The sequence below is a fragment of the Populus trichocarpa genome, chromosome 3 (assembly GCF_000002775.5).
Source record: "Populus trichocarpa isolate Nisqually-1 chromosome 3, P.trichocarpa_v4.1, whole genome shotgun sequence".
NCBI classification, from domain to species: domain Eukaryota; kingdom Viridiplantae; phylum Streptophyta; class Magnoliopsida; order Malpighiales; family Salicaceae; genus Populus; species Populus trichocarpa.
This window is the reverse complement of record NC_037287.2, coordinates 19,395,208-19,422,444: the sequence shown is the minus strand read 5'-3', so window position 1 is coordinate 19,422,444 and position 27,237 is coordinate 19,395,208. Positions and strand designations below refer to the sequence as shown.

At 34.8% G+C, this 27,237-nt stretch overlaps 4 protein-coding genes across 18 annotated transcripts; 2 read left to right on the top strand and 2 right to left on the bottom strand.

Annotated features, from left to right (window-relative positions):
* Positions 1-722: 722 nt before the first annotated feature.
* Positions 723-10,763, bottom strand: LOC7462813 (transcription termination factor MTERF4, chloroplastic). Of its 5 annotated transcripts, none has more exons than XM_052451621.1 (3): positions 9,790-10,763; positions 2,879-3,071; positions 723-1,155 (listed from the first exon to the last, which is right to left on the bottom strand). In XM_052451621.1, the coding sequence occupies exons 1-2, from the start codon at positions 10,761-10,763 to the stop codon at positions 2,897-2,899; spliced, it is 1,149 nt and encodes a 382-aa protein (XP_052307581.1). In that variant the 3' UTR covers positions 723-1,155; positions 2,879-2,896. The 5 variants fall into 5 exon arrangements, with proteins under 5 accessions (XP_052307581.1, XP_052307582.1, XP_052307580.1 ...); XM_052451622.1 differs by having other exon boundaries at positions 2,879-3,235; positions 9,954-10,763; XM_052451620.1 differs by having other exon boundaries at positions 2,879-3,826; positions 10,545-10,763.
* A 1,752-nt stretch (positions 10,764-12,515) lies between these two features.
* On the top strand, positions 12,516-14,354 carry LOC7462814 (cyclin-dependent kinase F-4). Its single transcript, XM_002303926.4, has one exon. The coding sequence runs from the start codon at positions 12,884-12,886 to the stop codon at positions 14,195-14,197; it is 1,314 nt and encodes a 437-aa protein (XP_002303962.3). The 5' UTR covers positions 12,516-12,883; the 3' UTR covers positions 14,198-14,354.
* A 3,955-nt stretch (positions 14,355-18,309) lies between these two features.
* LOC7461324 (uncharacterized) lies at positions 18,310-21,794 on the bottom strand. 9 transcript variants are annotated; one of them, XR_002980772.2, is made up of 10 exons: positions 21,655-21,774; positions 21,436-21,564; positions 21,293-21,338; positions 21,150-21,228; positions 20,650-20,745; positions 19,924-19,977; positions 19,790-19,844; positions 18,929-19,040; positions 18,747-18,849; positions 18,310-18,641 (listed from the first exon to the last, which is right to left on the bottom strand). XR_002980772.2 is itself a non-coding variant. In XM_024596836.2 (10 exons), the coding sequence occupies exons 1-9, from the start codon at positions 21,688-21,690 to the stop codon at positions 18,772-18,774; spliced, it is 696 nt and encodes a 231-aa protein (XP_024452604.1). In that variant the 5' UTR covers positions 21,691-21,794; the 3' UTR covers positions 18,310-18,641; positions 18,747-18,771. The 9 variants fall into 9 exon arrangements, 7 of the variants coding, with proteins under 7 accessions (XP_024452604.1, XP_024452605.1, XP_052306975.1 ...); XR_002980773.2 differs by having other exon boundaries at positions 18,929-19,007; positions 21,655-21,767; XM_024596836.2 differs by having other exon boundaries at positions 19,790-19,855; positions 21,655-21,794.
* Positions 21,795-22,622: 828 nt separating this feature from the next.
* On the top strand, positions 22,623-26,584 carry LOC7462815 (uncharacterized). 3 transcript variants are annotated; one of them, XM_002303927.4, is made up of 2 exons: positions 22,623-22,831; positions 24,078-26,584. In XM_002303927.4, the coding sequence occupies exon 2, from the start codon at positions 24,156-24,158 to the stop codon at positions 26,097-26,099; it is 1,944 nt and encodes a 647-aa protein (XP_002303963.2). In that variant the 5' UTR covers positions 22,623-22,831; positions 24,078-24,155; the 3' UTR covers positions 26,100-26,584. The 3 variants fall into 3 exon arrangements, with proteins under 3 accessions (XP_002303963.2, XP_024453318.2, XP_024453319.2); XM_024597550.2 differs by having other exon boundaries at positions 24,073-26,584; XM_024597551.2 differs by having other exon boundaries at positions 24,062-26,584.
* The last annotated feature ends 653 nt before the right edge of the window (positions 26,585-27,237 follow it).

Sequence of the window (27,237 nt, the reverse complement as noted above, 5' to 3'; positions counted from 1 at the left end):
CTCCATCATTATATTTGTTCCACTAATTAACAATATAAATTTATTTATTTTACTTTGGATGTCCTTGAATTTCTAAATCTCTAATGCAATTATTTTACCATGAGATGATTATGTGACCTAAAAAATATATAAAAACCTTGGAGCTGATTGGATCAAAAGATGAAATTAATATCTGGATGACATTTTAACAATCAAATGAATGCTTTATATTTAGATTATAATTGTCGGATCTACTTGGGGTCTAATTTGATTTAAAACTTATATAATTGAATCATCATGTCAATTCGTTCTATAATTTTTATAATTAATTTAAAATTAACTAGGTAATGTAAAAAAAGGATAAACTAAGATTAGATTTGGAAATTATATCCACCATTTGCACAAACTAAACTGATTTAGAAGTGGCTTGAGCCATATTTATTCATGAAGGGGGAGATTAGGGTTGCCATGGGGTCAGTTTCTAGTGGTCTAATTGCAGATTTTTTTCATTTTTATCTGGATGTGGAAGTTTGTGTTTTATGTAAGGATTACTACATAATTTTTATCTGGATTTTTTTCATTTTTATCTGGATTAACTTTTTGAGTAATGCTATTCATCCCGAAATATCAAATTTTCTTTACAGTAAGTGCTATGATCTGAATATTATTTTTGGACTTGCTATACATCTTCAATAAAATTGAAATATTTAACTCTAATTATCGTTTTTAATTCTTGACAAGGATGAAGTTTTTAATCAATTTGATTTAAAGAAACAAAAGGAGTGTAATTCTTACAAATGAGTCTCCACTTTAACAATATCTGTACAAGGTGAAAACAAGCACAATACAACAACATAAAGGGCAGCCTCATGTAGTCTTCCAAGGTTCAGACTTGGGCACCATTAGTTTGTGCCCCCGCTCACTTTTTATTTTATTTTTTGATGTTTTTGGATTACCTTAGATGCACGATCATGGCCCCAGATCCAAGGAGTCTTGAAAGTTGAAGGGCCAAATTTGAACTGTCCTTGATTTGAAGGATGGGAGGTCCGGCAAAGCGTACGCTGGTGCTTGTCAAGCCTTTCGCCCAACAGGAAAGGTTTTCAGCATGTTTTTGCTCTTAACCGTGGGATATCTGAGTTTGACCTCAAAACAGCTTCAGTTTTTTGGCTTCATCATCTGCAACCACATGCGAGTCAATCCTTTTTAATGATAAAACACTCTCAGGAGAATAATATGGTATTTGAATCAGGAAAAAGCATGAATTTAAAAATAACTGTATAAAGAAGTCAGAAATTAAATTGCAATTACTCATGATAATATGCTTGCTGCTAAAATAGGATTTAAAACACTGCTGACAACTTCAATTCCAGTCTTAAGCATCTTATACCACCCAAATGACTCAGCATAGAATGCTGCATCATTTGGCTCAGTTGCGAATAGCAAAATGACTACAAATGCAACCGGAAAGAACTCTGAACAAGAAATAGACAAATCCAAGTCACTACCAATCAAATCATTATGCACTGCGCACATGTAACTATAGAAAACAAAAGGTTGTCCTCCACCTTCATTATTAGCTGGATAATGTAAATTTAGCTCCGTAGCAAACATTGAACGTTTTTCAACTGAAATATAACACAGCCATTGAAATACTTGTTCCATTGTTTGTAAATAAGCATGCAATCTGTGTCAAGTCTGGATGTTTAGACAACGGTTGCATGTGTCCATTGAAGTTTAGAAATGACATACATAAGTTACGGTTAAATAAACGTGTGCATCTAAACCATAGATATGAAGAAGTGGTTAAATAAACGCGTGCATCTAAACCATAGATATGAAGAAGTGGTTGTGTACTCTACCGCCAATGAAAAACCAAATTAGTGTCTTCCCCCTTTTAGTTCTTATACATCTTTATCTTTTCCATCACACAACTAAGTAAATCAAGGGTTTGTTATTTGATTATTATCTGCCATATAATGGCAAAATAATCAACAAAAAACACCAGCAGAGGTGCGAACCTGTATGCTTTGATTACAAGAAAACTTCACCATCCAAATTCCTATATTCCAACCATGCAAATGATATACATTTGTTAAGATTACTAAGCTTCTTGACAACAAGCTTAATGAAAAAAATAGTGTACCAAATGGCAATTTGCAATCCATGCATTCATTCATGCCTACAATATAAAATATGCTTCTCCCAAGTCCTAACCAAACTCATCGTTTGAGTCCATTGATACAACCTTCCTGAGTTTGTCAACACCATAGCCGGTGTTTTATATCGAGTGATAACACTAATAAATCTTTCATATCTGACACCCTCTTCTATATTGAACCTTAGCAAAATAGCCATTCAAACTCCTAACCTTATTTCCGGGTCAGAGCTCGTAGGAATTGAAGCTACAAGGTCTAAAGAAATTTAGGGTAGTTTTTGTTTTTTCCTTTTCCTATCGTGTTCTATCATTGAACAACATTATATGAAATTTAAACAACAATTATTTACACAAGCATCAGAACCCTTTTAGCTTATAAGCAAGTGAGGGAACCAACCAAAGAGCATGTTTTATATAGCTGATCTTATGTTTTAGTGGTCAAATTAAGATTCCCAAAGCGAAAATCTCTACCAAAAATGAAAATACTCGACCATTCAGTTTTATTCTGAAAAGCAATTGGAGAATTATACGATCACTTTTATCAGACTTAGTTGTGTTTACTAAAGATTTCCCAGAAAATTCTAAGAATTACGCGGTAAATGATCTTCAACATGAACAAATGCTAGTAAAAAGAAACGCCAATAGATGACATAAAGAAAGAATATGTAAAATCACAAGAAAATGAACTCGCATTATTCAATCAATATATTGAGCGATATAAATCAAAACAAGTTGACACAATACCTTCATTGCTATCCATTATCATCCTTTTCCTTTGTCAATTCCTCCATACATCTCCAGTAAACCAGGAACTTTATCCTCATACTTGGCAACACATCTCTCCATGAAATCCTTCTCGCTTAATTTTAGAAAAGTAGCAATGTTTGTGTCTCCTTTAATCAGCTTCCTTGACTTCAAAACCTCCAAAACATTGCACCTCGGAAGAATCCTATTGCCAAAAGAGTATTTAAGAAGCGCAGGATTGGCAACTATAATTTTCCGTTCCAACTTCATCTTATTCAGAAAGAAATCCATCATGCTCCGGATTTTCTCCTCTGAACTTAATAATAGACAAGGGAATCGCTTAAAAGCCCATAAAACCTCCTCTTCGGTCCACCCAACACTCTTAAACATATCAATTTTCTTCCTCCAGGCAGATTCATTCATTCGTGCAATCACCGTAAGAGCATGTATATACATTGTCTTGCCTGGTTCGATGCCCAGTTGCTTAAGATAAGTGACAGCATAAACCATCCTATTATTACTATGTTGTAAAGATCTTGGCTGCGACAACAGCAGTTTTGCAACCCTATCAGCGGTCACTCCCTCCTTTTTCAACAAGTCAAGGTTTGGTCGCACGGTAGCATTGAAACTAAAGGACATTAAAAAAGGAGCACGACTAAGAGCAGCTAAAATATTCTCATTACTTTCAAGAAATCGTTTCAAAAGCTCAAAACATGGCTTGATATGAGCATGTAAGGAGGCTCTAAAAATTCTCGGATCCAATACGGCGAGCTGAGGCAGAAGCTGACCCACAAAGCCATTTTTTATGAAGAAGTCAAACTTAGGCTTGAGATTACCTTCTGTTCTGGAACGGAGGACAGCAGGCCACTTTTCGATCAATTTGGCAACGTGGGCATCCTGAAAATCGTAAGATTTCAAGAACTGGATGACGGATTGAGGCTTCTGAAGGTTATTCTCATCGATTTGGAACTTTTTGGAGACGGAAAGAGCAGATTGTAGAGGAAGCCCGCATGAGTTGACGAGGTATTGAACAGTAAAAGAAGATGAGGCATTGGGAGGTCGTGTAGTAGATGATGTTTTCAGGAAACGTCTTTGAATCAGAGAAAGCAGATTTCTCAATGGTATATTGCTATTAATATTGGTGCTCATTTTTTAGTGGGAAGCAAAATGCTGAAAGATTGATGACAGGAAAAGAAGAAGAAGAAGAAGAAGAAGGGTTTTCGTGAGGGTTTCTCCCCTGGCTGGCTGGCGGTCTGCTAAATTTGACTGGCCCAGATGGGCTTGTTTCAGGTGGCCCTTTTTTTCAGAGAGAATCTGGAGTGAGAGGGGGACAGAGAGCCTTTAAGTTAAAACCCATTGAGTAGGGATTACAATGGAGGTCGAAGGAGGTTTAGGCACCCTCTAGTTTTTGCATGAATGAAAATATTTTAGCTCGGTTTATAATTGAGATGAAACTTTATTTTTTATTTTATTTTTAAAAAATTAATTTAATAATTTTTAGTGTTTATTGATAATATGTGTTAATATTAAAAATAAAAAAAATATTATTTTGATATATTTTTAATGGAGGTTGAAGGAGGCTCAGACACCCTTTAGTTTTTGCATCTATAAAGATATTTTGGCTCGTTTTATAATTGAGGTGAAACTTTGTTTTTTATTTTATTTTTAAAAAAATTAATTTAATAATTTTTAGTGTTTGTTGATGATATGTGTTGATATTAAAAATAAAAAAAATATTATTTTGATATATTTTCTAGTAAATTTTTTTAAAAAATAATATTTACCACACTTTCAAATAATTTTTTTTACTTTTATATCAGCTTTTATTTGTACAAAGTTAAATTAGCTTGTATATTCACGTTATTTATGAAAAGCTTAATTTTTTAAAACATGAAAAATACATAGATAATTTTTTTTTGATATTACCATTAAATTTCAAAATACAGTTGTTTTGGATTTCTTTTTTTAAAAATAATTTTTTCTATTAATGTGTCTTTTATTTATCTTATTCAATGTAATAGTTTTAATTAAAACCATTGTTTTTGTTTTAAAAAATATTTTATGATTTTTAAAATAAATTAACAAAAAAAATAGACATTGGGATTAAAATCTAAAAAAAATAGTAAATGTAATATGTAATGAAATCATCTTCAAAATTTATTTAAACTTTTTTATAATGTAAACTCGATTTCAATCAATTTTTAATAAACAAATTTATTATTTATAGTATTATTATTTTCATATGAAATACATAACAATTGAGAAAAAAATATTAAAATTCAAATAAAGAATTACACTAGTATTTAAAAACCATATTAAAAATAAAAAGTAAATAAATCTAGTAAAATTTTTAGAATGTAAATGAAAAAAAATAAAAAGAAATAAAAACTCAACAACGACTACGGTCAACACCTGGGTCACCAGTAGCAGGCTAGTCACACACACTTGTCCTTGTTTTTATCTTTTTATTCATTCACTCTATATTTTTTTTGAAAAAAATATGATAAGCGGGTCATTTATAACAATTCAAAAAATAAATGCACCTCCCCCAGCGCTCGAACTCATGACGTTTCGGTTGTCACACACGCTAATTAACACATTAATTTATTATAAAATAATTTAAAAATATATATTAAGGTGATTCAAATTCAATGAACAATAAAGCACCATAAAAAAAAAAACCGCTCCTTCTTTGAGAGTGTAGTACTCCACAGTCCACACCCGCTCTGATTAAAAGGCGGGCAAGTACATATATATTTTTTTGTGATAAATTTCTATTAAATAATATGCATGGATCATTAAAAATAAAATATTTTACATTTATTAAAAAAATTACTTAAAATAATATTTTTAGAAATACATAAATTATCATAAATTTATTTGTAAAAATAAAATAAAATATATTTATGTGTAAATTTAAGTATGGAGATAGACCTGTTTATATTTGCGTTTCAAAAATGTTTTTGAAAAAAATTAAATTTTTTTATTTTTTTACTTCAAATTAATATATTTTTGATGTTTTCTGATCATTTTGATATGCTGATATTAAAAATAATTTTTTTTTAAAATCATTTTAATATATTTTTAAATAAAAAATATTTTAAAAAATAACCAGAACTATTTTTCCAAACATAATACACCCAACCAAGCCAGTATTTTATTCGCCTCTACCTTCACCTTAAGAACGAACTTCCTTCCACACTTAATTTTCGATCGAGTAAATGAAGGTGGACCTCCATGGATGTAGTTACACCTGCCATCCCTACCATTAACATAAGGAATTTAGATTTTCTTACAATAATTTATTTTTCATGTTTTTTTCCTTCAGTTTTTTCTGTTGTTTTTTTTCTGCTACAAACTTGTCGTAGTTGAAAAATGATTGGAACCTACATTTTATTAGCAATGGCGTTTTTGGTCTAAACATGCCATGAAAACAACAGCAGATAACGTCATATCCAATCATAATTTAATGTTTGGGGAAATTGTCGTAAGCAAGCAAAGACAGTGCCTCTAGCATCCTTAAATTGTGATTCAAGCAACAATTAAGCAATATAATTTGGAACAAGCCATAAAAACTACCTTTGTTCCACTAAGTTAAACGTTGCCAAGATTAATCATGAAGGAATTTAGGATAGTTTTGTATTTAAGATATCTCTTTGTCAAGTCACCTCTATAAGTGCAAACCCTATTTATTTTGTTTAAGTGGGTTCATTTAAGGCTTTTAAACCATGCTTATAAAACTCGGCTTGGCTTGATGAGTAAACCTGATAATTTGAAGGGTGGATTTTAGTTTGAGCAAGGATTTTTTTTATCAAAACGATGTTGTTTTTGTTTTTTTAAATCATAATTTGAGTTAATATATCAATCTACAAGTCAATCCATTTAACCTTTCGATTCATTTCTTAAACCTGATTGATTATCAAATTGGTTCTCTTACCTATATTTTAAACTATCATTACTCCCACTTTTTCATATTCAAACTTTTCCATATTCACTTTGGATATCCATGAATTTCTAAATTTTTAATACAATTATTTTATCTTGAGATGATTGTGTGACCTAAAAAAGAAAAGAAAAAAAAATATTAGACATGATCATTGGAGCTGATTGGACATGAAGGTAAAATAAATATCTGAGTGACATTTTAACAATCAAACGAATGCTTTGTATGATCCCTTATATACACAAGAAGTAAAATAAAATGCTATAAAGGAAATATAAAGAAAAGGTAAGGAAACAAATTAACCAACATTATCTCTGTCCAACCAAGCTAAACCCAATATGATGCAGGAGGTTATGGAAGATTTGAAAAATGAGTTTGAATTTGTTGCTATTATAACACATGAAATTCCTATTAAACGTGTTTATAGATTAGATAAACAAGTCAAGCTCAAGAAAGAGCTCAGAACGTGATAAATATATATTTTTTTTTTATAAAAACAGATAATTTTTTATAAAAAATTGTTAATTTTGACCCAGACGAGTTTAAAATGATATCTAAATTGTGGATCAATTTATCAAGTCACTTGCATTTGATCCAAGTCAATGTCAAAAAAGAATAAACTAAATTGCAGATATGGAAATTTGTGTTCACGTATGGATTACTGCATAAATGAGAGTAATCAGATAGTTGATACAATTGGTAAATAAGGGAAAGATTAACTTTTTGAGTAATGTTATTCATCCTGAAATATTAAATTTTCTACACAGTAAGTTCTATGATCTGATTTTTTTTTTTTTGAACTTGCTATACATCCTGGGTAAAATTGAAATATTTACCTCTATAGTTCGTTTTAATGCTTGAAATAGATGAAATTTTTAATCAATTTTGTTAAATGCAACAACAGAGCTCAATTCTTACATAATATCTGTACAAGGTGAATAACAAGTGCAAAACAACAACATAAAGGGCACCTTCATGTAGTCTTCAAAGGTTAAAAAGACTTGGAAGCACGATCAAGGTCCCAGCTACAAGGAGTCTTGAAAGTTGAAGGGCCAAATTTGAACTGTCCTTAATTTGAAGGATGGGAGGTCCGGCAAATCGTACGCTGGTGCTTGTCAAGCCTTTTGCCCACCAGGAAAGGTTTTCAGCAATGTTTTTGCTCTTAATTGTGGGATATCAGAGTTCGACATCAAAACAGCTTCAGTTTTTTGGCTTCAACATCTGCAACTACATGGGAGCCAATCCTTTTTAATGATAAGACATTCTCAGGAGAATAATATGGTATTTGAATCAGGAAAAAACATGAATTTAAAAATCACTGTATAAATAAGTCAGAAATTAAATTGCAATTACTCAAGATAACTATAGAAAACACTGCTTGCTGCTAAAATAGGATTTAAAACACTGCTGACAACTTCAATTCATTATGCACTGCGCACATGTAACTATAGAAAACAAAAGGTTGCCCTCCACCTTCATTATTAGATGGTTAATGTAAATTTAGCCCCATAGCAAACATTGATCGTTTTTCAACTGAAATATAACACGGCCGTTGAAATACTTGTTCCATTGTTTCTAAATAAGAATGCAATCTGTGTCAAGTCTGGACGTTTAAACAACTGTTGCATGTGTCCATTGAAGTTTAGAAATGACAAACATATGTTACGGTTAAATAAACATGTGCATCTTCACCATAGATATGAAGAAGAGGTCATGTGGGAAGTTATACTCTACCGCCACTGAAAAACAAAATTAGTGTCTTCCCCCTTTTAGTTCTTATACATCTTTATCTTTTCCATCACGCAACTTGGTAAATCAAGGGTTTGTTATTTGATTATTATCTGCCAAATAATGGCAAAAGAACCAACAAAAAAAACCAGTAGAGTGTATGCTTTGATTACAAGAAAGCTTCACCATCCAAATTCCTATATCCCAACCATGCAAATGATATATGTTTGTTAAGATTACTAAGCTTCTCGACAACAAGCTTAATGAAAAAACTAGTACCAAATGGCAATTTGCAATCCATGCATTCATTCATGCTACAATCTAAAATATGCTTCTCCCAAGTCCTAACCAAACTCATTGTTCGAGTCCATTGATACAACCTTCCTGAGTTTGTCAACACCATAGCCGGTATTTTATATGCAGGGGTGATGACACTAAGAGGACTTAAATCTTTCATATCTAACACCCTCTTCTATATTGAACCTTAGCAAAATAACCATTCAAACTCCTAACCTTATTTCCGGGTCAGAGCTCATAGGGATTGGAGCTACAAGGTCTAAAGAAGTTTAGGGTAGTTTTTGTTTTTTTCCTTTTCCTATCATGTTCTATCATTGAACAACATTATATGAAATTTAAAAAACAATTATTTACACAAGCATCAGAACCCTTTTAGCTTATGAGCAAGCGAGGGAACCAACCAAAGAGCATGTTTTATATAGCTGCACTTATGTTTTAGTGCTCAAATTAAGATTCCCAAAGCAAAAATCTCTACCAAAAATGAAAATACTCGACCATTCAGTTTTACTCTGAAAATCAATGGAAGAATTATACGATCACATAATTTTATCAGGACAGTTGTGTTTACTAAGATTTCCCAGAAAATTCTAAGAATTACACGGTAAATGATCTTCAACATGAACAAATGCTAGTAAAAACAAACTCCAATGGATGACTTACAGAAAGAATATGTAAAATCACAAGAAAATGAAGTCACAGTATTCTAGTAATAGATTGAGAAATATAAATCAAAACAAGTTGACACAATACCTTCATTGCTATCCATTATCATCCTTTTCCTTTGTCAATTCCTCCATACATCTCCAGTAAACCAGGAACTTTATCCTCATACTTGGTAACACATCTCTCCATGAAATCCTTCTCGCTTAATTTTAATAAAGTAGCAATGTTTGGGTCTCCTTTAATCAGCTTCTTTGACTTCAAAACCTCCAAAACATTGCACCTCGGAAGAATCCTATTGCCAAAAGAGTATTTAAGAAGCGCAGGATTGGCAACTATAGTTTGCCGTTCCAACTTCATCTTATTCAGAAAGAAATCCATCATGCTCCGGATTTTCTCCTCTGAAGTTAATAATATATAAGGGAATCGCTTAAAAGCCCATAAAACCTCCTCTTCGGTCCACCCAACACTCTTAAACATATCAATTTTCTTCCTCCAAGCAGATTCACTCATTCGTGCAATCACTGTAAGAGCATGTATATACATTGTCTTGTCTGGCTCGATGCCCAGTTGCTTAAGATAAGTGACAGCATAAACCATCCTATCATTACTATGTTGTAAAGATCTTGGCTGCGACAATAGCAGTTTTGCAACCCTATCAGCGGTCACTCCCTCCTTTTTCAACAAGTCAAGGTTTGGTCGCACGGTAGCATTGAAACTAAAGGACATTAAAAAAGGAGCACGACTAAGAGCAGCTAAAATATTCTCATTACTTTCAAGAAATCGTTTCAAAAGCTCAAAACATGGCTTGATAGAAGCATCCAAGGACGTTCTAAAAATTACCGGATCTAATACGGCAAGCTGAGGCAGAAGCTGACCCACAAAGCCATTTTTTATGAAGAAGTCAAACTTAGGCTTGAGATTATCTTCGGTTCTGGAACGGAGGACAGCGGGCCACTTTTCGATCAATTTGGCAATGTGGGAATCTTGAAAATCGTAAGATTTCAAGAATTGGATGACGGATTGAGGCTTCTGAAGGTTATTTTCATCGATTTGGAACTTTTTGGAGACGGAAAGAGCAGATTGTAGAGGAAGGCCGCATGAGTTGATGAGATATTGAACAGTAAAAGAAGAAGAAGAAGAAGATGATGAGGCATTGGGAGGTCGTGTAGTAGATGATGTTTTCACGAAACGCTTTTGAATCAAAGAAAGCAGCAGATTTCTGACTGGTAAATTGCCATTAATATTGGTGCCCATTTTTAGTGGGAAGCAAAATGCTGATAGATTTGATGACAGTAGAAGATGAAGGGTTTTCGTTAGGGTTTCTCCACTGGCTGGCAGGCAGAGTGTTTGTAAGTCTGGTTGCCTGGAAATATTTAAAAAAAAAATTAAAAAAATTATTTTCAACGTCATTATATTATAATAATTTAAAAATAAATAAATAATTTTAATAAATAAATAATAAATTTTTAAAAAATTTCCTTGAGCAGCTATAATTTCAAAAGGAATAAGACATACTGTAATAATAATAATTTTTTAAGATATATTTTTTTAATACGACATTTGGTAGTATCTCAACTCTCTCATGATATATTCTTGCAAGTGTTTCTTTCCTATTCTTAGAATTGTTATTATAAAATAGAGAGTTGAACTATAGTTAATTTTATGTCTTAAATAGTGCTGGAAACGCGGTTAAAATCATATTTTTTAAAAATTTAAAATTTTTTATTTAAAATTAATTATTTTATATTTTTACATCGTTTTGATAGACTGATGTCGAAAATAATTTTAAAAAATAAAAAAAATATTATTTTAATACATTTTCTAATAAAATACATTTTAAACAGTTTTTAAATACCTCTTTAAAACCTGAAAATATTCATAAGTCGACTTCTCGAACCCTCAATTACAACTCATGAACTCTCTCATTGATTCACAAGCCAAAAAAATGAAGAAAATAATTTAAGAATCTTATAAACACCGCGAGGAAAACATATATACCTGGGGATCTCCTTGTACAATTCTATCGAAACACAATTGCAAGAAGTTTGTTCTCTACAGGCACAACCACCATACAATTTCCCCAGTCTCTTTACAGTGAATTAAATATTTGGCTTTCAAACTCTACTCCAAGCTAAGTGCATATTCATCTACTTCAAAGTCCAGCCATTTTTCATATTGATTTATCATGTCTTTCTCTACAAACGCATCCACCATACAATCCCTCATCTCTCTCAATTCAAAGATCTTCAGCTAACTGTTCCTTTCCTCTCGCCATTCTTGTCCCTTTCACCCGTGCTTTGTCTCCAGTACCACCACCATATCGATCGTTGACATCTCAAATACAAGCATGCACTTGCACGATCGAGCAACAGTACTTTCTGCTCTAGCCTAGCAATATCAGCATCATCAATTTCAAGCATTTTCCCCCCTTTCCCAACCATTTATTTTCAAATCATGCCTCAGCCGGGATTGTATGAAGAGACTAAGTATAAAAAACAAACATCTTGTTTTAGATTTAATGTGTTTTATATAGGTGTGTCGTGTTATTAGAGAGAGAGAGAGAGAGAGAGAGAGAGAGAGAGAGAGAGAGATTGGATTATCTACCAAGCAAGTTTCCTTACTATACTTGAACATTACGGTTAAATTTATTTTTGAATTTCAAAAGAATTTTTTGAAACAAATTAATTTTTATTTTTTTATTTTCAGATATTTTAATGTATTAATATTAAAAAAAAATATTTTAATATATTTTTAAATAAAAATACATTTTAAAAAATAACCCTACCGTACTGAAACAACCTATAAAACAAGTAAATAGAATCACATCCAAATTACAAATTGAAAGCATGAAAGAGTTGGCATTTACTTTTTGAGTTCGTTGTGAGCTGGTAACTTCATAACTTTTCCCGAGTCGGTGCTTGTCTCTTCATACGCGCGCGCGCGTATACATATGTAGTTGGCCCATAAGAAAGCGGAGGATCCCCACATTACTTGCAATTGTTAACTCGCAGCATCCCCCCCTCCATGCTAACTCGAGTATTTTTCTTTCTCCGTGTCGCACAAGGATATCAAATCATGTAGTCCCACGGATTACAGATATGATTCCACTAACATATATATGGAGCCAACCCTGTTTACTTGCTAGTATTTGCACAGACATACAAAAGAAAGATTTGTTTTTAGGGTTTTGTGCACTTGGCTTGGGTCGAAATCGCTGTATCACCATTCACAATGGTATTTTTATCAGTCCATGAAGCCAGCAATTTATGGTTTCCGGTTTTTTATCAGTTTCTTTAGGTTTCTTGTTTAATGGTCAGATTTATCGCAACCAGTTTTTTCCTATTAGATTTTGATCTTTCGATCGGTGCACAATAATGGAGAGGTACATGTTAGTTAAAGAACTTGGAGAGGGTGCCTTTGGCAGTGTCAGGCAAGCGATCAATCAAGAGACTGGTGAAGTTGTTGCCATTAAGCAGATCAAGAGAGAATATGATTCATGGGATGAATGTCTGAGTTTGAGAGAAGTCAAGTCGTTACAGAAGCTGAACCATCCCAAGATTGTGAAGCTTAAAGAACTAATCCTCAGAAACAAACTTTTGTATTTTGTTTTCGAGTACATGGAACAGAACCTTTATCAAGTCATTGCAGACAGGAAAACCCTGTTCTCAGAAGCAGAGGTTAGGGACTTGTGTCGCCAGGTCTTTCAGGGTCTTGCTTACATGCAGAAGCAAGGGTATTTTCACCGTGACCTGAAGCCAGAGAACTTGTTGGTTACCAGAGGTGCTGTCAAGATTGCTGATTTCGGGCTTGCTAGAGAAATCAATTCGCGACCACCGTTTACACAATATGTCTCCACTCGCTGGTATCGGGCGCCTGAAGTTATTCTACAATCAGATTTTTATAATTCTAAAGTTGATATGTGGGCAATGGGTGCCATCATGGCCGAGTTATTCACTCTTCGTCCGCTCTTTCCTGGTACCGGAGAAGCAAACCAGATGTACAAGATATGCAGTGTACTAGGCGCTCCAACCATGGATTCATGGGCTGATGGAATTCATCTGGCAAGGACAATCAACTACCAATTTCCAGAGTTTGATGGTGTCCCTCTCTCTGCATTGATACCATCTGCTAGTGAGGATGCAATCAGCCTTATTTCAATGCTTTGTTCTTGGAATCCTTGCAATAGGCCCACTGCGGATGAGGCCTTGAAACATCCCTTCTTCAGGAGTTGCTTTTATATTCCTCCTTCCCTTCGCTTCAGGGATGCTGCTAGTGCTGGAACAAGTGGAGAATCAGAGCAGGAATGTTACAAGAGATATCATGGAGCTTTATCTAATTCAATTCTCAACCACAGCTTTCCTTCCCCCAACAAGTTACACGCTTACTCGAGCACGCCTGTGCATCGCGACCTCAACAGGGCAAACCAGCATGTTTCAATTCCTGCCAAGCAATTCAGATTTGGACCGCAATCTAGTAACATGGGCGGAACTACTGCGCGTGGAGTTTCAGATACAGCTGATACATTGCCCCACATGACAAATGGTTCACGCAAGCAATTTGTTGTGCAGTCTAGGCTACTTCCTTTGAAAGCTGGGGAACAAGGAATTGCAGAATCTGCTGACATGTTTATCAGACCAGCCCAAAAATTTCATCCTGCCACAATCTACACAGGGAAAGTTGCAGTATGAATGATAACATTAGCTAGAAGAGACTATTATTCTTAGATGTTTTGTAAAAACACCTTTTGTTTTATCATCTTTTCGAGGAAGCGAATTTTTCTATTTAGTAGATTATAATAAGAATTGACAGTTCATTTGTCAATCAAAAAATTTGACACATTATTTACTTGCTCTTTAGTTTTTGATGAAATTCAAGTTTCACCGAGCTATCCCTCATTAAAATGTCCCAGAATCAGTAGCTGTACAAGGTAATACACTAGTAGGAAACCCATTGATTCGCTTGAACTCTGACTTGCACAAAACATCATCATAAAGGGCACCTTCATGTAGTCTTCAAAGGTTAAAAACACTTGGAAGCACGATCAAGGCCCCAGCTCCAAGTATTCTTGAAAGCTGAAGGGCCAAATTGCAACTGTCCTTAAATTGAAGGGTGGGAGGTCAGGCAAAGCGAACACCGGTGCTTATCAAGCCTTTTGTCCACAGAAAAGCTTTTCAGGATATTTTTGCTCTTAATTATGGGATATCAGAGTTCGAGCTCAAAACAGCTCTAGTTTTTTGGCTTCAACATCTGCAACCACATGTGAGCCACGTCCTTTTTAATGATAAAACACACTCTGCAGATTAATATAGTATTTGAATCCAGTAAAAGCCTGAATTTAAAAATCACTGACTAGAGAAGTCAGAAATTAAATTACAAATACTCGTGATAATGATGCTTGCTGCTAAAATAGGATTTAAAACACTGCTGACAACTTCAATTCCAGTCTTAAAAATCTTATACCACACAAATGATCCAGCATTTTTGCTCCAAGGAAATCATTTGGCACAAAAATGCTGAATCATAGCTCTGTTGCTAATTGCAAATGACTATGAACGCAACCACAAGGAACTGGAACTAGAAATGGAAAAATCCATGTCCCTAGCAATCAAATCATTATGCAAAGACCAACGAGGGTTGGGTCTAGCGGCAAGGGGCTAGTCCTCCCCGTGAGACGAACATGGTTCTAATCCTCACTGGTAGTGGAACCCGCTTTAAGGTGCCCGGTGATGCCACAAAGGGGATTAGTCTCCTGGTCCGGAAGGGGCCGGAGGATACCCTGGTACAACAACAAAAAAATCATTATGAAAAAGGTGTCCACCTTCATTATTAGCTGGACAATGTAAATTTAGCTCCGTAGAAAAAAATAGAACGTTTCACAACTGAAATATCACACAACAATTGAAATACTTGTTCCATTGCATGTAAATAAGCATGCAATCTATGCAAGCTTGGACGTTTAAACAATTGTAGCACGTGTCCAATGAAGTTTAGAAACGAACTACAAAAGTTACATGAATATATAAGCAAACTCACCATAGATATGATTGCCAATTTAGATGAAGTCATTTGGAAGTTATACTCTACCGTCCCTGAAAAAACAAATGCAGTATGCAGTCCAAACTGAAAAAAACAATTTATTGTCCTTCTCCCTTTAGTTCTTATATATCTTTATCTCCTCCATCAAGCAATTCCATGAATCGAGGCTTGCTATTTGATTATTATCTGCCAAATAATGGCAAAAGAACCAACAAAAAACACCTATAAAGGGTGCAAACCTTTACACTTTGTTTACAAGAAAACTTCACTATCCAAATTCCTAAATTCCAACCATGCGAAAGAAATTCATTTGTTAAGATGATTAAGCTTCTTGACAACAAGCTTAATAAACCACTAGTGTACCAAATGGCAATTTGCAATCCATGCATTCAATCATGCCTGTAATCTAAAATATGCTTCTCCTAAGTCCAAACCAAACTCAATGTGAGTCTGTTGATATCAATCACCTTCCTGTGTTTGTCAACACGTAGCCAGTATTTTATATGCATGAATGATAAAACTGAGAGGACTCAACTCTTTCATATTTGACACCCTCTTCTATATTTTTACCATAGCAAAATAGCCATTCAAACTCCTAACCTTATTTCTGGTTCAGAGCTCGTAGGTATGGAAGCAACAGGGTAGAAGTTTAGGGTAGTTTTTGTTTTTTCCTTTTCATATCAGTTTCCCTCATTTAACAACATAAATATGAACTTTAAACAACAATTATTTACAGAAGCATCAGAAACCTTTTAGCTTATGATCAAGTAAGGGAACCAACCAAAGAGGATGTTTTATACATCTGCTCTTATGTTTTAGTGCTCAGATTAAGAATCCCAAAGAAAAAATATCTACCAAAAATGAAAATACTCGACCATTCAGGTTTACTTTGAAAAGCAAGGGAAGAATAATGCAATCACACAATTTTATCAGTACTTAGATGTGTTTACCAAAGATTTCCCAGAAAATTATAAGATTTAAGCCAAATTATCTGCTTGGACTTGTCTATGCAGTAAATGATAATCAAAATGAACAACTGCTAGTAAAAACAAACACCAATAGATGACTTAAAGAATAATACGTAAAAACAAAAGAAAATGTACTCCCAGTATTCAAGCAATAGATTGAGGCTTCTGGAGGTTATTTTCATCGATATGGAACTCTTTGGAGAGGGAAAGTTTTCGTTACGGTATCTCCCGTGGCTGCCAATCCTTTATATGAACAGTTCGAGAGGTGACTTAAAGAGTTAAAGGTGCTAACCTTTACTCTTTGTTAGAAATATGTTGTAGGGCTGTATCATGCATAAGCTGGCTTCAAAACAAAAAACACACGTCAGAACTCTGTGTCTGCATATAACCTGTTGCAAATATGTTCCCTGTAATTTGTTCAATGTTTGGTGATATTGCAATAGATTCCCCAGAATTGTCTTGTTATATGTTCTGGTTACAGAAACATGTAACCGGTTTACTCTAAATCCAGATTTCATCCAATACTCTTGCCCCCCAGGAATGGTTTTCTGCACGATCAGATTCATGATTCACCTCATCAAGTGAGATAGAGAGGGAGGACAGATCATCAGCTAGAAAGGTTTGTTGTAAATTGCTTGGGGAAATGTTTTATACAAATTTGATTTCTAATATCAGAAAAAAATGCCGAAGGGTTCAAAATTTGACTACGAGCAGGAGATCGATGATCCCTCTCCTATAGGGTATAATTGGAACAACCTTAAATGTTCATGCGACTGTCTTCTAATTTTTTTTTGGTGTTATGAGATTGTTTTCTTTAGTTACCCGTCTCATGCCTGTTCGGTAGGAGTAATTATTTTTGGTTCAGTTTAGTTTTTACATGAAAAAATTAACCAAACCAATATTAATTTTTAAAATTTAAAATCAAAACCGATTCAAACCGACTGGTTTCGATTTGGTTTGGTTCAGTTTTTATTGTTCAAAAACCGGTAAAACCGAAAAGCAAATCAAGTTTTTGTTATTCAGGAACTTGTTTCTATTTACATAACCAAGACATAATTGAAAGGAAAACAGATCTGCTCACAAACTACAAGCAAATTATAATATAAAAAAAAAAAGCAAAAACCCACAAGATGCAGGGATGAACTTGAAGTAGAGTTAGAATCTTAATCAACAAAAAACCATTTTTTTTTAATCTACCCAGTGTGATGTAGTTTGATTAAAGTAAATGGTGAAGTTCATGAATTTATTGACAGGGAGAGAAGAGAATATGATGGAGAAGATAAGATGCAGCGATGAACTTGAAGAGATGAGAAATAGAGAGAAAAAGAGGAGGGGCTACGAGAAGAGATGAGAGGCAGGGAGAAAAAAGAGGGGGTGGTTGGTTTAGGACCTTTAGAAGCATAAGAGGAAAGATGCAGAGAGCAAAAAAAAAAAAGGCTAAATGTTACTATAGGTTTAAGGTTAGCAAATACATCTTATTTATACTTGCTTTTTTTTTTTAAGTGTTGACCTAGTTGAACCAGTTCGGTTCAGTTCAATCAGTTTCAGACTTTGAAAATCCAAACCGGAACCTTTTTGTGATTTTTATTCGGTTAATTTAGTTTTTTTTTTCAGGTTTTCTCAATTTAATTAGTTTATCGGTTTTTTTACTCATCTCTCTCTACTGTCGAGTATGCGATGCTTTACAGGCCGACATCCTGTACTGTTCTTGTGAGTCATACAGCTAGCAGAAGAGATTATTTCCTTGAAACAGGCATCCCTGTCCTGTTCTTGTTCCTAGTCTGAGCCAAAAAGAATGACAAGAAACTTAATTGAGAATACAGCATTGTGATGTCAGAATAGCAGTTCTCAGTGGGAAATTATTGTGCTCTCTGCAATGAGATGACAGTGCTTTTTCTTTGATGGTCAAGAAAAAAAAGTTTCATAGGAGAAGAGTAAAAGATAAGCTTTTCTTTTCTCTCTCTGTTTTTATTTTATTTTATCACGCTGGATCTCTGCAACTTTCACCACCAAATATGGATGGCCTTGAATCCACGAAAGAATCAACATTGGTCACATGCCTATGCTTGGTAGTTTCATCTTCGAAACATTGATGCAGCTCCTTTGCTTCACATGGTATATGCTCCACCTGGAACAGGTCAAGGTCACCATTAATAAATAATGTAAAGGTGACAGTAATCAAGGGATGCCAACCTTTATTTTTGCGGGGAAGAAAAATGGAAACACCCCCTACCTAAAAGAAGAACGAAGTGATGATTTTATGCCCAGAGCAATGTCATGACCAGAAATAAAATGAGGGCCAGTCCAAAACAGAATCCAACAATTGCTATGAAAGCCTGAAACAGTAAAATGTAATGGTTACACGTAATCGAATGAATGAGAATGTTACGAAAATGCCAAACATTAGATATGTACCTTCTCCTGAGACTCAAATTTGAATTTGACAGTGAACCATGACAATCCTCTGTCTACAAAAGGTGCAAGAGCAAGGGCCCTGGGCACGAGGTATCTCTTTAAGAAACAAATGCTTCAAAATATACAATGCACTTACTAAATTAGGCTTAAAAGATTTAAAAAGATAGTAAAAGAGCCTTACTGTGGATGGGAATCATCCAATTCTATATGCAAAATGGTAGTATAAGAACATCAAACAAAATCATAAAACAAGGACAAGGGGAAAAAAAGAGAGGTGGATAAAATAGAAATGATGGTTCATGATCTAGAAAAAAAGAATTACCATGAAGCAATCCAACAGAAAACTGTCTTAGTTTAATATAAAACAAGCTCACAAGGTTCAACTACATCCATGTCCTTGCAACTTTGGGAAACAAATTCTTTGCTGAGGTTGAAAACAGGGGTTTAGTTCCTCTAAATTGCATTAACGTAACAGCAATTGCGCATCAGACCAGGAATTTATATCTCCAAATATTTTATGTTTTCTGGTTTGCTCGTTTAATTTCAGACACTTTTGAGAAATGTTCCAACTATGGTCATTACTCGTTACAGTGTCCCAATGCTTGAGGACCATCCGACCTCAGCAGCAACCCAAACAGCCCATAAAACTATCCATTTGTTAAGCCCCAAAAACAGAAGAAAAACCAACGAAATTTATGAATTTTGAAATCTAGATTGAATCGACTTCAAGTGAACATGACCAGGAAAAAACAGTAGCAATAACAATTCCTGAACACCTCCTGGTTATTTAAGGTCATGGAATCAATCTTTACATTTAGACAAGTAACATGAAGAAAGAAAAGTCGAGTTCTAGCAGCTCACCCTCCTGCTCTCACGAGCTTGGTAACTTGGCTCCCAGCCCACACCATTGCCATCACTTTGAGAAATCTGCAACAAGTTAAAATTTCCATGCTATTTTATAGTCCCATTGATGTTTAGAAAGATCAGTAATTTACCTTTCAGCAGCAGCGAAATAACCCATTTTTCCAGGTGCAGGAGCAACATAGAACCTGGTAAGCAAGTGAAGTATTCTTAAATTTCAAAGGCTGTAGAGTATAAGCCCAAGACAGTCCACAAACAACATAACTTTGAATCTGCCTTCAAATTCAAAGATAAAAAATCGAATAAGTGACACCCAAACTTAGTTATAGCAGCAACTTGAATTATCAAATCAGCACCCCAACATCCTCCTCCTATACAAGAACCGGTCTAATATATCAAGAAAATGAATTTGTGTGGGAGAAAAGAAAACACCATACTTAATCCATTTATTCCAACTTTAAGTGGACACTATGTTTCTCTCAATGAGAAGATCCAATAAGGCTCCCTAAAAGTAAGCTTCTTTTATTCGTAATCAAGCCATAGCTGGATTCTTTCATCAAACATTCATTTACCAGACTCGTCTACAGAATGATGATGTTTCATGACCTAGAAATGTGACTACTCAAAAGTCTAGAGATAAAGCAACGTACACCACATTAAGAGCAGGTATAATTAATCTTTGGTCACAAATTTCGAACCCACAGCTTGCCAATTAGCATTGAAGGTGTGCTGAATGATGTGAGTGACAGGCTTCCATGATCAAACAGCACAAACCTCTCAAGTTTGTCACACTCTGGGGTTTTATGCGCATTAAAAGAAACATGGACCAAGTGATTCTTATAAAAGGTTACTTCGCTTACCACACCAAGAGAAAGGTTGTAAGGTAGTAGGCAGTATTCAAAAGCCCATAGGATAATATTCCAGAAATCCCATATCTCTTTAGTTTCTTCAACAAACTGGTGACAAGTTAAATAATAATAAAAAAAAAGGACTAAATCAGTACACAGACAATTCAAACCCTGATGAACAAGAGAAGATATTCATGCATTTCTAACTTACCTTTTCTTCTCTCCGTTTATAACGACAGTAAAATCACACCATTCAGACAATACTCATTTTACAAAAAGTAATCCAACCCATTAATTCAAAGCTATATATAGCTTCCGTTTATAAAACATTCATCGCCAACAGAAATCTCCATGCCTCTAATCAACAAGGCAATTAGCAGAAAGAAAAAAGAAAATCAATCTGTACATTCCTATGTATTATATTCAAGGGTAAGCAAGAAAGCAACAGCATTGCCATCATCATGCTATTAACAAACAAAAGAATGTCAGCACAATGAATAAGAAGAAAGTACTCATTCGAAGCTGACGATCGACTCATTTCACTCCTTTCCCTTGAGCCTGGAAAACAAGGCAAGATGCCGGATAATTTAGCTGGCAACACAATACATTCATCAAATTTTCAACACCATACTGTTGAAAGAACAACATAACATACCTTCATGGTCATGATTTTTGTTGTGAGAACCCGATGAACCAGAAACCTAACCTTACACAACCAAAGACCAAAAAAAAAAAGTTTTTAAACAAACATTAATCATTTTAAGAATATGGGATAGTCAGAATGTGACTGGTACTCACATTGTTGTCGCCAGTAACTGAGCAGAGACGTTGAAAGTGGGACAGGTTTGATGAGGGGCTCTTTGATTTCTGTAGGTGGAACCGAGTGGGAACCCTAAAAGTGTAAATGCAGGGAAGCTCGTTGAAACACTGGTAAGCAGATTTGAAACAAGGAATTACTTTGCCATGAAAAAGAGGAAAGGAAAAAGGAAGAAGAAGAAGAGGAAGAAGAAGAATTACCAAGCGATGCAAGAGGGGTTTTGGTGAGAGAGACATGGCTGAGGAAGAAAGTACTGCCACAATATAACCAGATGTTGATCAGTCCATTTTAGGCAGCTCTATCTGCAATTAGGAATCGCCTAAAGTAAAAAAAATATAAATTTGTACCATGTACATGTTATTTAATATGAAATATATAAAATTCAATATATATATATATATATAGTCTAAATATAAATATTTAAATTATAAAATAGATAATAAATATGATATATATTAATAAAAATGTATTATTGAATAATTAAAGGGAGTGGATGTTTTTATCATGAATGATGTTAACAAAAATTACTGAATTTTTTTTAATTAAAATACTTTATTATTGAAAGTATTTAATTAATTGAGTTAAGTGGATGATATCGTTATATATAGTAATTTATTTTTTCAGTACAATATATTAATTTAAAATTATTTTAGAAGTATTATTTCATATCTTGAGTTTCTTTATTAAATAATAATCTTGAATTCTTATCATTTTTTCTCTATCTAATTAAATCAAAAATTAAAAAACAAAATTATTTTAAAAAATATATTAGAAAATATTATAAAATAGCTTCATGTGATTATTGTTTAACAAATCAATCTTTCAATAAATGGAGATTAAGTGTATGTTTAATAATACAGTGCTTTTATAAAAATATTTTTTTAATAAAAACCATATTAAAATAATTTTTTTTTAGTATATTAAAATTATTTAAAAAAATCAATTTAAAAAATAATTTAAAAAAGCAAGTTACCGAAATACTAAACTTTCGTGTGTCAAGGATTGTCCAGCTTTCAGGTCTTTAATACAAAAATTAATTTAAAAATAAATAAATTGAATAAACGCGACGCGCTAGTTGGTAAGTGGACACGTAAGCCCGGCCCAATAAGAAGCCACCCGTGAATCCAACCATCCATCTATAAAACCTCAACGGAAGCAAAATCAATAGCGAAAAAAGAACAGCAGCAAGCAGCCTCTTTTTCCCTTGCTTTGCCATCTCCACTGCTTTGCGCCCCTCTCAAAAACCCTAATTCCTCACAATTCTCAGAATCCTAGAAAAACCCTAATTTATAACCGCAATCATATTTCCTCTCGAGAAAGAGAGCCCTCCTTTGGAGCTCCATCTCTCCAATAAACAAGCGAACACCTCAAACTCAGGTAACAACATCTGCTCTTCATTTACTATTTGGTCGTTTTTTTCAGCTCTGATTGTTCACGTTTTGTCGTTTTTGTTGTTTCTTGAAATCCCTTTTTGCGATTTTAAGTGATCGATGTTTTGATCGTTTTTATGTGGTCTGATTTCGTATAAAGTCTAGTTCGTGGTTATTTTCCCATCAATTTTGCTTCTTTATGTTATCTGCTTGATTATTTTGTTGCTTTACGTGATTTATATAACTAACGTTGAGGGTTAAATGATCATTTGTGTTTAATGACGTTAGCGAAGTTACAAATTAGCCTGATGTTTGCTTATTTTGATTTACTAAGGTTTCGTGTTTAATATTGGTACGAATGCTGAGAAGGGTTGATTTAGCTATCGATTTAATTTAATGTTGGATGAAATTTCCAAGTTTGCTAACGATAGGGCCTTGTGTTTTGATATTAACGTGAACTCATTGAAGAGTATTTACAAGGATATGAAGTCTGGTGAGCTTTCTGGAATAAATCCAAGAACCCATGAGCGTAGTTGGGTGATGATTTTTGTGATTGAGGAGGAGTTGGGTGAGAGCTGTAATTGTTCTTGAGAAGTTCTTACGAACGTGTACTGGAGAAATTTGGTGTCTTTTTTTTTGGATATGGTAATTTTAATGGTAGAATTGGTGTTATTGACGGGGTGTTTGTAGGTGATTGTTGAACGTAAAATATTTGGCATGTTGATGACTCCTACGCTTTTGTGTGTATTTTATAATGTTTTTTTAATTTCTTAAAAATTTTCATTTTAATGAAAATTGAATGTTACATGTTTTCTATATGACATAATGTCTTTTAGGCTTTCATAAGTACTTGGAATGTTACTTATTGCTATTTTATTTTGAAATAAAGTAGATTAACTTTTGTGGCAGGGCATTAGAAAATTGCTGCTTTTCTGTGGGCTTTTAATGTTGTGTTGGAGTTGATAAATATTGTTCCAATACAACTTAGAGCTTGATGGTCTTGAGATGGGTGCTCTAATATTTATAAAAGCATGTTCAAGTGTGTGAAGTGGCTTTCAACTGCGTGTGTGCTTTTTTATTTTCTGCTGATTCATGCTAGTCAATATACCTGTCAACTAGCATGTTCTGTCTACTGTCCCTGTACTCTACAACATGCTGACCAAGTCACACTCCTTGGATTATTGCTAGAAAGTATTAATCCTTGTACTTTCTTCTGCATGAATTTTACTGATTGAAGCTTTGTTCCAGTGCAGCTTGAAGATAGCTACAACACTGATTGCTGAACAGGGTTCTAAATTGAGGTGATTTTGGAGATTGATATTGGTAACGTCATGGCCATCCAAACTAGTCTTCGTCTTATTTCTTACTCACAAGAGCTTGTAGATGGACAGCCATTGCATGTTTCTTCAAACGGCCTTCCAATCAAAGCTTTGAAATTCGAACCAGCTGGGCATGCTTTTCACACTGCTGCTTTAAAACTCCTTGGCTGGGAGGAGGAAGGCACAAAGACTGAAGATCAGAAAGTGTCCAGTGACAAACAACAATCATACATGCCATCATCTGAATCCTATAGCACCAAAGGTAAAAAGAAATCTGGATCTGGAGATACTCAACAGGATCACTATGCCTTGTTGGGTTTAGGCCATTTGAGATATCTTGCCACAGAAGAACAAATACGGAAAAGCTATCGTGAGGTTGCCTTGAAGTATCATCCAGACAAACAGGCTGCTATTCTTCTTGCCGAGGAAAGTGAGGCTGCAAAACAAGCAAAAAAGGATGAAATAGAGAGCCACTTTAAAGCAATCCAAGAAGCATATGAAGCTTTGATTGATCCTGTGAAGAGAAGAATATACGACTCTACAGATGAGTTTGATGATGAAATTCCCACTGACTGTGCCCCTCAAGACTTCTTCAAGGTGTTTGGTCCTGCTTTTATGAGGAATGGACGATGGTCAGTTAACCAAACAGTCCCATCTTTAGGTGATGAGAAAACTTCTTTAAAAGAAGTAGATAGCTTTTATAATTTTTGGTACAGCTTTAAAAGCTGGAGAGAGTTCCCTCATGCGGATGAATTTGATCTTGAAGAAGCCGAGTCTCGTGACCACAAGAGATGGATGGAGAGGCAGAATGCAAAGCTTTCAGAAAAGGCAAGAAAGGAAGACTATGCACGGATACGTACTCTTGTTGACAGTGCCTATAAGAGAGACCCAAGAATATTGAGGAGAAAGGAGGAGGAGAAAGCCGAGAAGCAAAGAAAGAAGGAAGCTAAATATTTGGCAAAAAGGTTGCAAGAAGAAGAAGCTGCAAGGGCTGCTGAAGAGGAGAAACGCCAGAAAGAAGAGGAGGAAAAACGTGTTGCTGAAGCTGCTTTACAGCAGAAGAAATTAAAGGAGAAAGAGAAGAAGCTTTTGCGTAAAGAGCGGAGTCGCCTTCGAACTCTTTCAGGATCTGTTCTGTCACAGTGTTTGCTCAATCTTAGCGAGGCTGATGTGGAGAATCTTTGTATGTCACTGGATATTGAGCAGCTTAGGAGTTTATGTGACAGGATTGAAGGCAAAGAAGTGCTAGAGCAAGCAAAAGTACTGAGAGATGCATGTGGATGTGATCATGATTCTGGGAGCAGTAAACAAGAAGAGAAGAAGATTTCACAGCAGAATGGCTCTTTGAACTCCAATGGAAGTTCCCCATTAAGCAGCTCTGGAAAGAAGGAGAAACCTTGGGGCCGAGAAGAAATTGAGCTTCTGAGAAAAGGAACGCAGAAATATCCTAAAGGAACATCGCGGAGGTGGGAGGTTATTTCAGACTACATTGGTACAGGAAGATCTGTTGAAGAAATTTTAAAAGCAACAAAAACAGTCCTCCTTCAGAAACCTGACTCCGCTAAAGCTTTTAATTCTTTTCTTGAGAAGAGGAAACCTGCACAATCCATTGAATCTCCCCTTTCAACTAGAGAGGAAATAGAAGGGGCATCAACTGTTCAAGCACTTGAAAGTAGTGCTGCAAAGGTGGCTCAAGAAGAGTCTTCAAGTGACACGGACAAGCAGAAAACTGATGATGTGGTCACTGCAAATGGGGTGTCTTCAAGTGCTGACCAAGATGTGTGGTCTGCGGTGCAAGAAAGAGCTCTGGTTCAGGCTCTAAAAACATTCCCAAAAGAAACCAGTCAACGTTGGGAGCGGGTTGCTGCTGCTGTTCCTGGGAAAACTATAAACCAGTGCAAGAAAAAATTTGCTTTGCTGAAGGAGAGCTTTAGAAACAAGAAAAACACAGCATAGTCTGTTGTCGGGTGTGGCTTTGAGGTAGTTAAAAAAATTAAAGATGTGCGTGAGGAGGTATAAATCTTTATCCCTTTGAGATCCCATTCTTTCTCTCCCTAGATAAGAAGCAGTGAAGCTACATGTGACAGCAATTTCTTTCCCTAGTTTTGACCCTTTGGCTTTTGCCATCATGCCTCACATGTTTCGTTTAACATTTTCAGAGGGGGAGCCATTAGATGGAAATTTTTGTGTGTATTCATTTTCAGCTGAAGCTGCTCCATGTTTTAGAGACGTATTAGCATGTGCTTCTTTTTAGATCATGCCTTATTTACAGAATTTTAGTTGCATTACATTTATCGAGAGCACGAGAACATCTGTATAAAGAATTAGAAGAGCAATCCCACCTCGAGTAGATTTTATCTGGTGGATCTTTATCTAGGTGGGTTAGTCTACTTTGTCTTGTACAATTTTGATTTATTTAAATAAAATGAAATTTGGGGATATCTCATAGCCGACCACTTTTTTGAGTGAGGATTCCTGTTGACCAACAACTACTTGCTTGATCCTTTGCCTCTTCTTTTTTTCTTCCAATCTTGAACATGGTTGTTTCTCACCCTTCCGGCTAAGTGCTGAGCAACACGTGCACCATTCACTTACCACCCTTTTAATCGGCATGCTGAAATGGTTGTTGCATGATCATTAGAGCTCTTCATTGTAGGAGAAATGCCTGAAACAGGTTATACAGGGAGGGTTGCTTTATGTTCTTGAATTGCAAAATTAGTTAGCCAACCAAAACTATTTGTAGGAAAGAATGTCCAGGAAGCTTTCTACTGATATTGTACAATTGAAGGAATTGAGGAGAAATGTCAAATATGCAGGGGTTTGAACCAGAAAAGCATTTTTGGACCCATTTCTTGTCCCACAATGCAAAACACTTTTGCAAAAGCTTTCGCACACGCTTCTTCAGGGATTGTTTGCTGTGAAAACTTGCCTTGGTATATTTCAATAAATCTTGTCTATTCTCTGCTTGGCTCAAGTGGCATTTCATCTGTTTGTCCTTGCCCTTTATCACCCATTTGCACAGTGGCACAATGCTTAATGGGCATGATATAATTTGAATATACTGCGACTGTTACATTATAGTCAAACTGGTAGA

Bases quoted from the DNA above. Each gene is read 5' to 3' on its own strand.
- LOC7461324 (XM_024596836.2), bottom strand. From the start codon at position 21,690: ATGTCTCTCTCACCAAAACCCCTCTTGCATCGCTTG. The intron at 21,339-21,435 runs GTGAGTACCAGT...GTGTAAGGTTAG, and splicing joins CAGTTACTGGCGACAACAAT to GTTTCTGGTTCATCGGGTTC. The intron at 18,850-18,928 runs GTACATATCTAA...TTACTGTTTCAG, and splicing joins AATTTGAGTCTCAGGAGAAG to GCTTTCATAGCAATTGTTGG.
- LOC7462815 (XM_002303927.4), top strand. From the start codon at position 24,156: ATGGCCATCCAAACTAGTCTTCGTCTTATTTCTTACTCACAAGAGCTT.
- LOC7462814 (XM_002303926.4), top strand. From the start codon at position 12,884: ATGGAGAGGTACATGTTAGTTAAAGAACTTGGAGAGGGTGCCTTTGGC.
- LOC7462813 (XM_052451621.1), bottom strand. From the start codon at position 10,763: ATGGGCACCAATATTAATGGCAATTTACCAGTCAGAAATCTGCTGCTT. The intron at 3,072-9,789 runs GTGCAATGTTTT...GATTCTTCCGAG, and splicing joins GGCAATAGGATTCTTCCGAG to GTGCAATGTTTTGGAGGTTT.